General features: G+C 33.1%; 2 protein-coding genes across 2 annotated transcripts in view; one reads left to right on the top strand and one right to left on the bottom strand.

Annotated features, from left to right (window-relative positions):
• The window catches only part of LOC128189566 (ubiquitin-protein ligase E3B-like), a 22494-nt gene extending 17107 nt beyond the window's left edge, over nt 1-5387 (bottom strand). The window contains exons 1-11 of the mRNA XM_052861223.1: nt 5314-5387; nt 3920-4037; nt 3400-3449; nt 3060-3130; nt 2686-2750; nt 2340-2402; nt 1908-2012; nt 1462-1561; nt 995-1080; nt 625-707; nt 318-423 (exon numbers count right to left, since the gene is read on the bottom strand). Coding sequence (XP_052717183.1) covers nt 318-423; nt 625-707; nt 995-1080; nt 1462-1561; nt 1908-2012; nt 2340-2402; nt 2686-2750; nt 3060-3130; nt 3400-3449; nt 3920-4033 — 843 coding nt within the window. The 5' untranslated portion in view covers nt 4034-4037; nt 5314-5387. The remainder of the gene's footprint in view (nt 1-317; nt 424-624; nt 708-994; nt 1081-1461; nt 1562-1907; nt 2013-2339; nt 2403-2685; nt 2751-3059; nt 3131-3399; nt 3450-3919; nt 4038-5313) is intronic.
• Nucleotides 5361-14476, top strand: LOC128189571 (NADH-ubiquinone oxidoreductase subunit 8-like). Its single transcript, XM_052861228.1, has 6 exons — nt 5361-5487; nt 6410-6478; nt 6921-7010; nt 11389-11561; nt 11781-11909; nt 14237-14476. The coding sequence occupies exons 1-6, from the start codon at nt 5451-5453 to the stop codon at nt 14366-14368; spliced, it is 630 nt and encodes a 209-aa protein (XP_052717188.1). The 5' UTR covers nt 5361-5450; the 3' UTR covers nt 14369-14476.

Raw genomic sequence — 14476 nt, 5'->3', positions numbered from 1 at the left:
TTTTTCAACTGCGTAAGTTTTAATAGAATCTCAAATCTCAAACAGACATAGAGATTTCATGTCTTGTTTCTTGGGAATATGATGATAAGCAAGTTGTCATATTTAACTTCACATGTCCTTCTATCCTGTACTTGCTTAATATGGTGGAACATAAAAAAAGGACCCGATAAACAAATTGGAATTGTAATTTCAGTACACTGCTATATTCTGCAGGGAGTGGTGCAGTAACATTTCATTTGGGTTAATTGACTGCAACTCCCTAGTTTCCTAGGATAACAAGATTACCTCCCCTTGGAGGTTCAATAATATTAGATTACCTCCCCTGAGTTGACAGACACATGATGAAGAAGAGCTGGCACAGACATGATGTGAAGGACGAACACTGTCATCAGATTATCAGAGAAGTTGGCAGCAATCAAAGGCCTGAAAAGATTAACAGGGAGAGTGTTAAATTCAACACATCAAAAATACTATTTTTTTTATTGACCTCAATAATACCAAATGATCAGTGATTTATGAATTTGTATAATGAGTTAAATTTTAATCAGAGAGAGAGAGAGAGAGAGAGAGAGAGAGAGAGAGAGAGAGAGAGAGTGGAGTGAGAGAGAGAGAGCTTAAATGTACCTCAGAGAGAGGCTAACAATAGCTGACAGGGTAGCGGAATTGAATAGAATCTTGGTCCTTGATAATCCTTGTGCTAAGAGTCCCTACAAAAGGAATAGATTTTACTGTATTGGAATAGCTCTCTGCTTTATTTGCCATGACTATATAAGTCATTTGAATTTTTTTGCAATTCAAATTTTAAAATTATATTGCAATTTAACTTGATCCGATTATGAAATATTATTTATTTCGTCATAAAATACATATGTTTATATAATTAACAGCCAAATATTTAAATAAAAAGTTAGTGTCTTAGAAAGTTGTATAATCTTCAGTGTAATTTTTGTATTTAATTCATTCTTCCTAAACCATGTTCTATCTATAATTGTACCTTTAAGACTGGATACAATCCTTTGGTGTTCAGATGGCCCATAATATTGTTACAAAGTTGATTCATTCCTGGTGTTAAAGTCTCTCCTGAAGAAATAACAATTTATTTGTTCAATGTCATTGCAATGTAGTGCTACTTTATACACACGAGAAAACATAATTATTACATCATATAAATTACAACAATTGTGTAACAATTTCAAAAATCTTGAAGTAATTCATTCTTGTAGCATACTGACAAAACTTTGGGAAAAGTTGAAAACTATTCCAGTTGATTAAAATTTTAGTTGGTCAAGGCATGAGTACCCAAGAAGTCCTTTTCGTGATTCTGACAGAATCTGCATATTTCCAGTAAGATATTTACATACACTCTCTTGCACTAACAAATAGGAAATCTATAACTAGATTGAAAGGACTGAATAGTAAATGACCTTTTGTCTTACATTCAAAATGTTATTTTCTTTATACCTAGCTTTCCTTTGAGAATCTTCCAGCCTCCTGCACTGGTAAAAGTTATCAGCATTGTTAGATATAGGTTGACTCTCTTCATGTCTGCATGGACCTCAGGCTAAAAACATATGAAGGAGAAAGCATCAGAATCACTTACATGTACCACAACTTTTAAAAGAACTTGTAAATACAATGTGAACAGTAATCAGGACTTCAGGGCAAAGGAAAAATGTAGATGAAATAGTTACTCATTTCATATGCATACCATAAATCCTAGCTGCAATAATGTAGCCCTCACCATTTTTTTTTTTTTGAGAGGTACTAGTAACTAGAAAAAGTCAGATTTAAAAAAATCAGAGAGAGCTACGTTATTGCAGCTACATATATCCTCAAATCCTGCGTTAGAAGACATGTTTTTACAATAGTGTAACATATATACAGTTACTTAAAATATGACAACACACCTTTAAGCTCTTGAGAAAAGTGCAGCACTTCCATAAAACTTCTTTGATCTGTGCAATCCATGGCAGGACAACAGCTTTGTTCAACACCAGGTACACATAACAAACCTGGCAAACACATGAATTCAAATATTCCATAAAAAGTATACAACCAGGGTTAAAATCATGGGTCTTCAATTTCAAAATCACTTATGTATTCCATGTGTGTCTATTAAACTGTCAACAGATGAAACCATGCAATTATCAAAATATTATGATTTCAAACAGGATTTTTTTTCAAATTAGAACAAGCAAATTTTTTAACACACAAGTTAATTAACCATCTGTATGAAATAGGTACTGCGGTGCTATCATGTTATGAGAAAACAAAACTGAAATAATTTGTGAATTCTTTGATTGATTAAATAAAATCAAACATGTTTACAAATATTTAACCTTCATGTTGTCTGCAGTAATGTCCATGGAAGCTAAAAGGTATCTGCACAGGTAATCAAATTTCTGTAAAAAAATAAAAATTCAGACTTATTGATGAGCCATTAAAGATCTACTACATATGATCTGAGACTGAGTCCTCTGTATAAGTATCTTTTACCCTCATGGAAATCTGCACAAGTTATAAAAAGGGACAAATTTATGACAGATTTTAATACGGCAACATACATGTACACATGTATTAAAAAAATCCATTGTTTTATGCTTGATTCAAACAAAACACAAGTAGGTTTTAAATCTTACTCCATGCATGATAGTATTTATCTACCGGTAGTAAATAAAAAAATACCCCTGCATCTTTATCCTTGTTAAAGATGAAGAAAAACTTCTGGATTGCCTTGTATACATCCAATGCTAAAAAAAAAAGAACGACATTCAGATTTGGATATACTAATGTTTTCCTTTTTGTGTACAATAATCTTGCTGCGCAAAAAAACTGACATATGTTTCATGTTGAATTACAATATTTTGAGAAAAAAAAAATGAGAAAGGATGTTAATTAGTAAGTACATATATCAAAATTTAATTTAATTATAAACTTTTTTACAAATCAAGAAGCAAGCTTTCAAATCAGGTGTTTTTGCAGCTCTTGCCAAAATGATATCGCTTTATTTTTCTACAGATGTTAATGATAAAGTTACAAGAACTCATCTGTAAGGTTACCTTGTTTGAGTCTCGGTTTGTACTCAGCCCCAGGATCTGGTGGAATTTGCAGCACATCCCCAATCTCCTTACTAAATGAAAATGTAAAAAGGGAAAAAAAAACATCTTTAAATTTCTTATTAGTTAATATCAGTAAAAGAAATCTTTCTAAAAAAAAAATAATAAAAGGGCAAGGAAATTTTATGTGTACCAGCATATTGGACATACATTAACAAATGTATAATGAGGTTATGACCATTTTTTTGTTCAAAATATACATTTAAAAGTATAATTTGCCTTATGTTGCATGAATAAAAAAAAATTGTCACATCCACATGCTATGGATATTAATATCATTTACCAAATCTCTCTGTGTAATCTTCGCCTGGTAATAAATCCTCGAGCACCAGCCTGAATGAATAAAAAAAAATTTACAGAATTTTGCATCATTTGATGCCTGCATGCAGATCTGCCTTTGAAGATAGGAGGACAATCAAATGACACAAACACTTAATGTGTAAATTGATCACTTTCTTTAGAAAAAAAATAAAGCGACTGATTCGTGTCAATTGATTTTCTTTTTTGTCAAATGTTTTACATCAGACCAATTAGAAATAAATCGAGTCCTCTAATCACTGTCTTAAAAGTAAAATAAAATGGTATAAAATGAAAAAATATTATCTCTCCTTTCAATGATGCTCTCTCTATTGTGAGCATGCAGGAGATGTTAATGAAATTTTTCTTAATGTGACCTGTTGAGTATTATATGTATTTACATTCTTATTTCTATAACCTCATTTATCATTTCGTTCTAAATACTTCAAAGTACTACATAATACTACAAATTAAAATTAACATATGCATGTATTGTTAAATCATACTTGTATAACAATGGATGCATCATGCTTCAGTTTGTCCTGGGCCCTTTCTTCCCTCAGTGCTTTTGTCTGCTCCAGGAATTGATTCTTTTTTGTGCTATCAACTTTGCTGAACATCTTGCTGATAAATTAAGACCATGTGTGTAAACAAAAATTACAATACCCTATTTACTACACAACAGGATAGTTTCAAGTTTAGATTTATTCTTAAAATTATAATTAAAGATGTTGTTTTACTTGGAGTAAATTTAAAACACACCAAATTTTGTACAGTTACAGTAGAATGTAGGGTGTTCCGATGGGGCCACTTCGACCCTTGCACTTTCAAAATAGAGTGAAGATGCGAGAGAGCAAAGTTACGTAACTGCAAAAGTGTGAAGGCGAAGGAGCAAAAGTGCGAAGATGCGACTACGAAGCACAAAGTTGCAAAGTGTGCAAAGGTGAAGAAGCAATATTACTATTGCTTATTCTCCTGTCACAACTTTGCCTTTGCCTTTTTTTATTGCTTTTAGCTAGTCTCGGACGATTACATGGAATTTAATGCGAGAATTGTACTCGCCAAAGGTTTGCCAATTAACCTCAGATATTATTGGCACGCATGCACTAGGCCATCATGCTTACTATGATTGTTTATATTAATATTTTAATGTGTAATGTGACATATATATAGATATATACATTAACCATTGCTGACTATGCCTAATCATTATATACTCCACATAAAATGTAATGCCCTCCATAATGTGTATATATACACATACACTTTCAGACTGCTGTCACTTATCAGCTGTCTGTTTATCATGGTTCGAACACAGTAACATTTTAAATTTATTATGCTGTAGTCCTTGCTAATGCATAAATCTAGAGGAGGAGAGGGGAATGTTTTTATTACTGTAAAGAGAGATGATCTCGCTGTAGCGAGACTGTCACGCTATAGGGGAATTGTTACCCACATGTTTAAACAATAGAGAGCACAAACATGAAATGGCGAGAGCTTAAGTGCCAAGGCGAAGGAGCGATAGTAGTATCGCTCCTTTGCCTTCGCAACTTCACATTTTTGCCTTTGCATCTTCGCACTTTTGCTCCTTAGTTCGCTTCGCAACTTTGCATAATCGCCTTTACAACTTCGCACTCTTGCATTTTTTCTTCAAAGCAAAAGTGCGAAGGTCCACGTGGCCCAATCGGAACACCATAAAAATGGGATCAATTTAGTGACCAAATGAGATTTTAATTTCCATTAAAATCTGGAAAAATTACACAATGCTTTTTGTTGAAATTTGGCATTTAAAAGTTTAGAATCTGTAATGTTACAGTGAAAAAGAACAGTATTCTTTCTCTGTACTACGAATATAACAGATGATATCATCAATATGAAATCGAAAAATTTGAAGGCAAACCTAGGTTTTAACAGATCACTGTCCAAGAGATTTTCAGGAAAAGCTTGTTGACAACTAGGCTTTGTATTCCGATCCCGAGGTTTAGCTTAAAGTTCGGGTTTGGTATTTTGATGTAGCTTCGGGTTCTCTGCCAAAAAATGGCAACAAAACTGTTATATTCTCTTGGAACTCGAGGTATGATTAATGCAATATGTTAAACTTGGTGCAATGAATTCACAGAAGTATTCTTCCAATATATATTTTTTAAATTGTGACCAATTTGCCCATCACCTTGGCAAGGTTTGCGTCCGAATTTTCTCTTCCCCAGGTTACAAAACATAGATCATGTAGATATCTAATTATTTTGTAAAATAAGCTATGCAGTTATTATTTTTCCATTCATCTCATTTAAATCTTTTTCAAAAAATGCATCACATAAGAAGATTTTTTAATTCTATGGAGAATTAAAATGTAAAATTGTACAGTACTGAAATAAAACAACATACGTGCCTGTGTCATCAAATTATTTTTTTTTAAAGTCTGTCCAGGTTACCATTTTCTTCACTTTTTGTTTAATTTTCAAACCTGACTGTGAAAAACAGTTGAAATCAATGGGTGAAAAAAATTCTAAGGTATCTTCTTTCACACGTTCCCTCCTTATAGGGCCTACCTGGAGAAATTCGCAGGAATAGAAATATATGTCATAGAGGGATTTATTATGGGAAAATCTTACATCTTTTATCCATTTAGAAATTCTTAGGACTCTTCACAAAATTTTTCAACATAATATCACCTGGGTACTTTTCATGTCATGATAGTAGTATGCAATGCTGTAGACTTTTTATTTTTGATTGTGTATTGAAACCTGAAGAGATAGAGGGGTTATTTAAAACATAAAAACTCAACATATGATTTTGAAATATAAAGCAAAAGGTGGTAAAAGCAGAAACTTGGAACAGAGTATAATTAACACTTTCTTCCTTTGAAGTTGTATAAAGATTGTTAAAAATTAGGAATGCTAGTGCAGATATTTCAATAGTAAGTCTTATCAAGTTCTGAATATAGAGAATATTAGAAACATAAATTATTCTGATATTGATATTATTCATCTCCACAGGCCAGCAAAGCAGAATATTTAACCAAGCCACCAGAGCATTCTCTACATCTCAAAACAGAAACAAATATGGTATGTGTATGGCTTAAATTTTTTTTAAATTATAATTTTTTTTTCAAAAAAACTTATTTTGGTTTCCAAAAGTTAGACATTGTACGAAGTTTAATCATTTGAGTCTGAAAGTACCGATTGATATGCTGGTATATATTTAATATACAAATGTATCAGTTTCTATTCCATGATTTTTCACTGATTTTGGCTGAATTTATATACTTATTACCTTTGGCGTATGCCTTTTTTATGGTCATCTTAAACAATGCAGAAATTGAAAATAGGTTCAGAAATTTATATGGCCCGAAATGTCAAGTTTATAGACCACATTGCTCAATTATCCTAGAACTGTGATCAGGTTATGAATGCATGTACATGTATAAGTATAGAGAAAACAAATTGATCAAGATTTTTTTTAGAGTATAATAGCTATGGTAAGCTTATTTCTGGTGTTGATTTTCAGTTATTGTATCCAAAAAAGAACCTGAGGTCACATTTGAAGCAATGACAGACAGATTTGTTTTTTATACATTTCTCCAGGAGATTATTGCAGGTAAGTTTAAAAAGTGGTATGTTCAGCAGAGCAGGTGCTTGCTAGTGCTTGCCAAAATTTTGTGTTGTAGGTATAGAGATTATTAGCATGCATGCATTAAATTTTCAAGTACTCACTCCACTAAGCACACCTCTGAGTTCTGATCAACTGCAAACTTGCCATATTAACAATCTTCTGTCATGTATCATGTAAATAATAATTACATATGTAGAGGTGTTTTTTGTTGAATATCAACTGCTAGACAAATAAAAAATACTGTTTTTCCTTATTTTATGTTTAAAGTTCAAAATTCTGTGATTCTGCCATTTCTATCAAATTGCAAGAATATAAAATTGTGAGTGCTGAACTTTTGTTATGTTAATATGTAATTCACAACTTTCAGAAAAAATGAAAGCAAGAATTTAAAATCCACCATGGGATCTTCTCGCAAACTAACACAGATAGTAATTAATTCCTTATGTTTAGTATTAGGAGTCTACAGAACGCCTTGCTATTATAAACTGAAAAACATGATTGAAGTATGTTTTTGCAATTACAGATCCATTTTAACAAGAATTTGGACTTTCATTGGGATTTTACTATCTATAGTTTTTGATAGTTTGCTCACTAAAACAAGTTGTCAAATATTGATGTCCTTTTTTTCATTTGATAAGAAAAGCTCATTGAATTCATAGACTGTCAAAATCAAAAAAGTTTTTTCCTCAAGATCTGCTTTGTTTTGTGAAATTAATGCTTTTTAAACTAAAATATACAGCCCTGGATAAAATTGAACAAGGGTCATTGCATTCAATGTATTCATATCTATTAGCCAATGACTAGACAGTTTATACCCAACTTCATCTAAATGGCGGCCCCATCCAGTTTGTTACTTTCTGCCCAAAGTCTAAGCTCTAGTTAAAATGGCTTTATACTGTGGAATCATTAGAATTTGTGGTGGCTCAATTTCTGTGGTATTCGTGGGTAGCCCTCACCTATGAATTTACATCCTTGACAAAAATAAATCATGAAATAGTTAGTTTTCTAACTGAAACCGAAAACTGACACATCCACAAAATTTCATCCCCACAAATAAGCAAAACACCTGCAGTCCACAAAAATTGGCCCCCATGAATTTAAATGATTTCACAGTACGGTAATTGCCCCAGGATATGAATATATGTACACACTAGACACGATCTCGTTGCGAGCAACGAGGAGGTCTTCCGTCCACTGAAGACGGAAGACCCTAATAATAAAAGACTGTTTTTGTCTTAATCTTAATTAAAGAGTGTTTTCAACTTGTACTACAGTCCAACACCCTTTTATGTTGAATATTTTAGTTAGAAAATTAGATAAAAAGGAGAGAAAGAAATAGAGAGAAATAAAAAATCTTGGCTCCGGCGAGATTAGAACACACAGCCTTTGCAGGTGTCTCAAAACATGGCTGACGCGAAATAATTCCCGAATTTGCCTTTGAATTTTGGGAGTTTACGCCCGAGAGAGGAGCTGAGTTTTTGTATGAGATGAAAAACAACGTGTAAGATGTCTGACAATTCAGGTTAGGTAACAGTGCGAGGTCATTTGAAATATTGATGCGTGTTTGTGTCTGGAGTGGGGGGGGGGTGAAAAGACCCGACCTTGAATTTCGTCTTAAATAAATCGAAAATAGAATTTTGAGGTGTGGATCTCAGATTCGGTTAACAACAATTAGGGGAAGTCCTAAAACAATGACTGATGCATTTTACCCATGTATTTCAGTGTTGAGAATGTTTTTTCGTGTCGTTTACTATTATGTTTGACTGTTTTATTTCAGCAGGATTGATAAAATCTTTATAAATGTAGAAATAACGAAATCAGTAACACGTAAATTTATTCGGTAAAAATTTGATGACAGTAATTTCCACAGTTCTAACATTCATAAGTAGTTCACACGCTATCGTACATACAGACTAAACGGAAAACAAGACATGCAACAGAAATATTACGCGGCTGCTTACATCCCTTGTACTGTGTAAAGTCCCCGTACAGGCTATACTCGCCGTTTGATCTCAGGAATTTCTTCTTAATTGTTCAATCCGCTGCATATTTCACAGACAATAAGAATGGGGTCCAAGGTACATTTACACAAAATTTCATTAGGATTGAGTGAAGGGCTCGGGAGTTAGAATTTTTTTCTACAGTACATGTCAAGCACGCCAATCGAAACTCGAATGCCCAAAAATTCATATCTCTCTTAAAAATCAACGAACAGGTCTGGTCATTAGTACAGTAATCTAGACTTGAACAAGGTTGAAAATAAAGGTTCAAGATGACAGATCCAGTAAAATCAGGCCAGGGAAACTAAATGATTTTGTGAATAGGAAGAGGCGGGGGGGGGGGGGGGTCGGTGCATGTACTGTGTAAATTTAATTTCCAGGTATAGGCAATAAGCGCCATTTAATTTCAGGAATTATGTCTTAATTGTTCAATCCGCTGCATATTTCACACACAATAAGAATGGGGTCCGAGGTTCATTTTCACAAATTTTCATTAGGATTGAGTGAAGGGCTTGGGAGTTAAAAATTTTTTTATAGTACATGTCAAACACGACAATTGAAACTCAAATACCAAAAACTTCATAACTCTGTTATTAATGAACGAATTGGTCTGGTAATTAGTACAGTAATCTAGAATGGTAATTAGTTAAAATTAAAGGGCCAAGATCAAACATCAAGTAAAATCGGGCCAGAAAAACTAAATGATTTATGAATTGGGAGGGGGGGGGGGGGTCGGTCGTTGACTGCTATATTAAACGTAGAATATTAAATTCTAAATATCACATATTACACAATTTCTAAATAAAATACATATGTTAGAACAATATATAAGCGTTGTTTGAAAGATGTAACTATTGATTTTTTTTACATCTATTTATTCTTAGGCTCAAACACTCATAAACGGGTGGTCAGTTTTAAAACCTTGTCGCAGTCACCGGTTCGTTTGTATAGTTATGTGTATAAACTTCGGAGGCTTTTCTTAATCCCGACAGGCAACAGATTTGTATCAGTATATAGACATGCACAAAAAAGGAAAAAGTACACCATCTTTAATAAAAATGACTTTTTAGCGTTGACTTCCAATCAGTAAGAAGACAATCATTTAACAATGAATTTCAAATTATTTGAATCCATAGACATTATCCCGTAACTTGATATAAAATATGTATAATTTTTGGACGCCAATGTACATTTAGCTTCTATCCAATTTACTCCACGTTACCTGTACTAGTTCTTATTCAAATGCTAAAACATTTGTACTTGAGAGAGAGAGAGAGAGAGAGAGAGAGAGAGAGAGAGAGATTACATAGCGTTTTATAATGTTCAGGAAATCAATATATAAGCAACCTATGTCAATAAACGCATGTATACATGCATGTGTGTATCTATATATGGGATTAAATACTAAGCACTCCTTTTTAAGACGAGTAGAATAACGTGGGTGCATTGCTAAATGTTGTGTGCATACAGTCATTGAGATGGCGGCATTTCTTTGATGCCGGCAAAGCGACCCAGCGAACTCTAATGCGGTCGAACTGCAGGGGCACTTCGGCAGCATGTCTTTGATGTCGGCGATGCGACGAGCTCTATATTTGTACTAAAAAAAGCCGCTATCTTTTTTTATATATGACAAAAATAAAACGGAAAACATTCAAATTCATCATTTTAAAGATAAACCCATTAATCAAAACACAAATGAGAGAGAAAAAAGATTCGGCACTCAGGGACTGAACCCGGGTCGCCTGGGCACAAGTCCACCACTCTAACAACTGAGCTACGCGGACCCTCGCTTCAGAACTTTGGAGTCCAAAATCTCAAGAACTCGTGGATTGATTTTAAAACGAATTTCATATTCTGAAGTTTTGAGAGCGTCTCTATCGAATGAAAAAATAAAAAAAATTCAAATCCAAAAAATTAAAAAATTAAGGTTTTTCATTTCCTTCCGGTGACGACCGGAAGTGACGGCGGACGTTCGGATATGCGAAGGGCACTGCGGCCGTTCACTCTCTACCTTCTCTGAAAATTTGAAAGTCCTATCTTGAATACTTTTTGAGAAAAATTGTGAACAAGCAAAAACATAAAATCTTTAATATCTCGGTACCGGAAGTGACGACCAAAAAAATCTCGTGTAATTTTCTTACAAATTTTGTCATGAATAAGATCTGAAAGTTTCACGAAAATCGGCTGAAGCGTTTTTAAGAAAACGTGACAGAAAAAAAAATTAATAATAATAATAATAGAGGAAAAGAAACAAAGCAAAAACAATAAGGTCTTCCGTTTCCAACGGAAGACCTTAATTATAAAATCAAAATTTTCTCTTTGATAAGGTGCAAGAATATTCAATTTCTTGTTTTACTTCATAGGAGGAAGAACTGTACTTGGTATGCTTTTTAAGGAGCCAGCCACTATAAATTATCCTTTTGAAAAGGGCCCCTTGAGTCCACGATTCAGGGGTGAGCATGCCCTCAGAAGATACCCTTCTGGGGAGGAGAGGTGCATTGCTTGTAAGCTTTGTGAAGCTATTTGCCCTGCTCAGGTATACTTTTTCCTCAAATTTTCAAAATTTACTGAAATTTTGTAAGCACTATTACAAATGATTCTCTAACCAAAGTTAATTTAAAACAATTTGACAATGCCAATGCATGGTGCACAATTTAAGCTCACCATAACTTAAAGCTTCAAGAAAAGGAAAAGATACTCAGCTTTGTGGTTAAGGTAGAGGAGTGGTTACCTAATTGTACTAATTCTTTTGTAGGCCATTACAATCGAGGCTGAGACCAGAGCTGATGGTAGCAGGAGGACGACACGATATGATATTGACATGACGAAATGTATATATTGTGGCTTCTGTCAGGAAGCATGCCCAGTGGATGCTATTGTTGAGGTGGGTGTTTGTTGTTTGTCATCTCCCAAGAAGGACTTTATAATCGATTTATCTGATGGAAAAGAATAAGCATATGTTAATCTTCAAACTCCTATTGTGGCCCTGTTTTGAACCCTGAGATCACCATTTCATCAAACTTTAAACAACACTCTGAAAGGATGCTTTAAATTCATATAAATTTTATGGGCACTATTTTGGCTCATTGTTTCTTGGGAACATATTTTTACTGGTGCATGATGTTGAATCATCATTAAATAGTGTAGATTTAGGTAAAGGTTAATGTAGGTTGAATTATGGAAATATCTTGAAAAGCATTCTCCTTCGTAACAGCAAGTGGTGTATAATTTGTGAAATCCTTTAAGTGTATGTTCATTTAATACATTGTAAATTCCAAACTTCTGCTCTTCCTAATGAAGTTGGATGCTCAGGTGAGCTAAGTGGTTCATGAGTTATTTTTAACTTTATAAAGTGCATACAATTTATTAGAAAGTTTGGTGAGAAGGAAATAAAAATCGGACACTTTTGGGGAAAGAACATTACATTAAGGAAATACCAGTATACATTGCCATTTTCTAATATTTACATTCCACATATATTTTGCATGTAAAGCTACCGCAGATATAGCACCATAACACAGACAGGGTACTAATAGGTTAAATCACGACTTTTAATTGTGATGTCACAAACGTTTAACGCTGCTAAATACAATGTCACAAGCGAAAATCAAAGATCACGCTTGTGGCTGTTACTGTGGCTCTTCCATTAATTTGAACTTACCCATAGGATAATACAATAAATTTGAGGTATAATTCGCATTTGCGTACAAGACAAGAAGGTAAAAAAAATGTAAATATAAGCATTAAATCCTTATTTTTTGAAAGATATAGTCTCATAACTGCAACGGTGTGTGCAAACAAATTTTCATAACGCGCTAACGTGCGTTATTCAATTTGTATGCACACACCGTTGCAGTTATGAGACTATATCTTTCAAAAAATAAGGATTCAATACTTAAATAACATTTAAAAGTACATGAATTTCTCATATGTACATGTGTGAACTGATATTTGAAATATTTGTATACTATTTCATCCTCAAAAAGAAGAATCAAGAATACAAATTTTACAATCAGTTTTTCTGAAGAGGAACAATTTTTACAGGAGATAATGTAAAAATGTCGAATTTGTTGTGTTTCAGGTGAAAAGATTGTTTTATTATTTTATAGAAGGGGTAGAAGATATATTTTTCATTTATTTGCTCAATAGCAGTATTTGAGGTGAAAAAATGACACTATGTTTGCAAAACATTTAAGACAAAAATTTTCTCAACATATTCAAATTGGAAATAATTGAGCACAGCTTTGAGCAAGTACCGGTAAAATTTTGCTGTCAGTAAATTACCCAGTAGTTTAGAGTAGATTATTCTTTGATAAATATATTTTGCTCATTCAAGAAAACCAGATTGAAAATCTATGCAAAACTTGCTAAATTTACTTGAAAAAGTTAAATTTATGTCAGATTTTAATATCAAAAGCATTAAATTTGTTTCATTATAGAAATAATTTATTAAAAACTTTACATCTAATGTGTACAAATTTTAAAGTATGATGCTGATATTGTGGAGTTGTTTTAAGGCTCTTAATATACAGTCTTTTATTGATATTATATAGATGATATAATCATATTTAGCTTGTATGATATATGGCGGAAAAAGATTTTTTCAACATTTCGGTGTGGATTTGAGTTAGCATATTTCTGAATGTGCCTATTACAATACATATGAATGGCATTTAGCGATGTACTTAATTTAGTGGAAGCAGCTTTCCGCCAAAAACACAAAAAAGAATACACAGCCAGATGTAATATGTTTACAGCATGTCATGCACATATCATGTAAATAGGTACATTCAGAAATGCTCTAAATCAAATCTCTGCTAACCTGTTGAAAAAAATCATTTTCCTCCAAATGTTGTACATGAACATGCTAAATATGATTCATTCACAGTATCCACTTCTCTATTTACTATGGACATATCAATTCACAACAGATTAAATTTAGAATCGAAAAATATTAGTTTTTAAAAGACACTTGATCCAAGGCTTGTTATGCTGTGTTATGTAATACTAGTAATAGTTTTCTGTCATGTTCAAACAGAAACATATTGGACTCTGTAGAGAAAAAAAATATTTCAATAGTCAAATGCAGGCTTATAAATTTTAAAGCTATGATTTGAATATCTGTTGGGGATATTTTCTTTAAAAATGGCCAGAGAGAGAGAGAGAGAGAAGCAATGGAGGATTGTAACATGCTTGATGTATTATTTTCAGGGTCCTAACTTTGAATACTCCACTGAGACCCATGAAGAACTTCTGTACAACAAAGAAAAGCTACTGAGCAATGGAGACAAATGGGAGGTGGAGATTGCAGCCAACCTGCAGGCAGATTATATGTACAGATAAAGTGTTGAATGGACCACACACCGTCTTATTATTATGAAAAGATCTTGAGTGAGGCTGCATGTAAATACAGGCTTGTTAAATATCATTTAATAAAATACTAAAAAGAAA

Source organism: Crassostrea angulata, chromosome 6, assembly GCF_025612915.1.
Source record: "Crassostrea angulata isolate pt1a10 chromosome 6, ASM2561291v2, whole genome shotgun sequence".
Lineage (NCBI taxonomy): Eukaryota > Metazoa > Mollusca > Bivalvia > Ostreida > Ostreidae > Magallana > Magallana angulata.
Note: the sequence above shows the minus strand (reverse complement) of the source record. Positions and strands in the feature narration are given on the sequence as shown.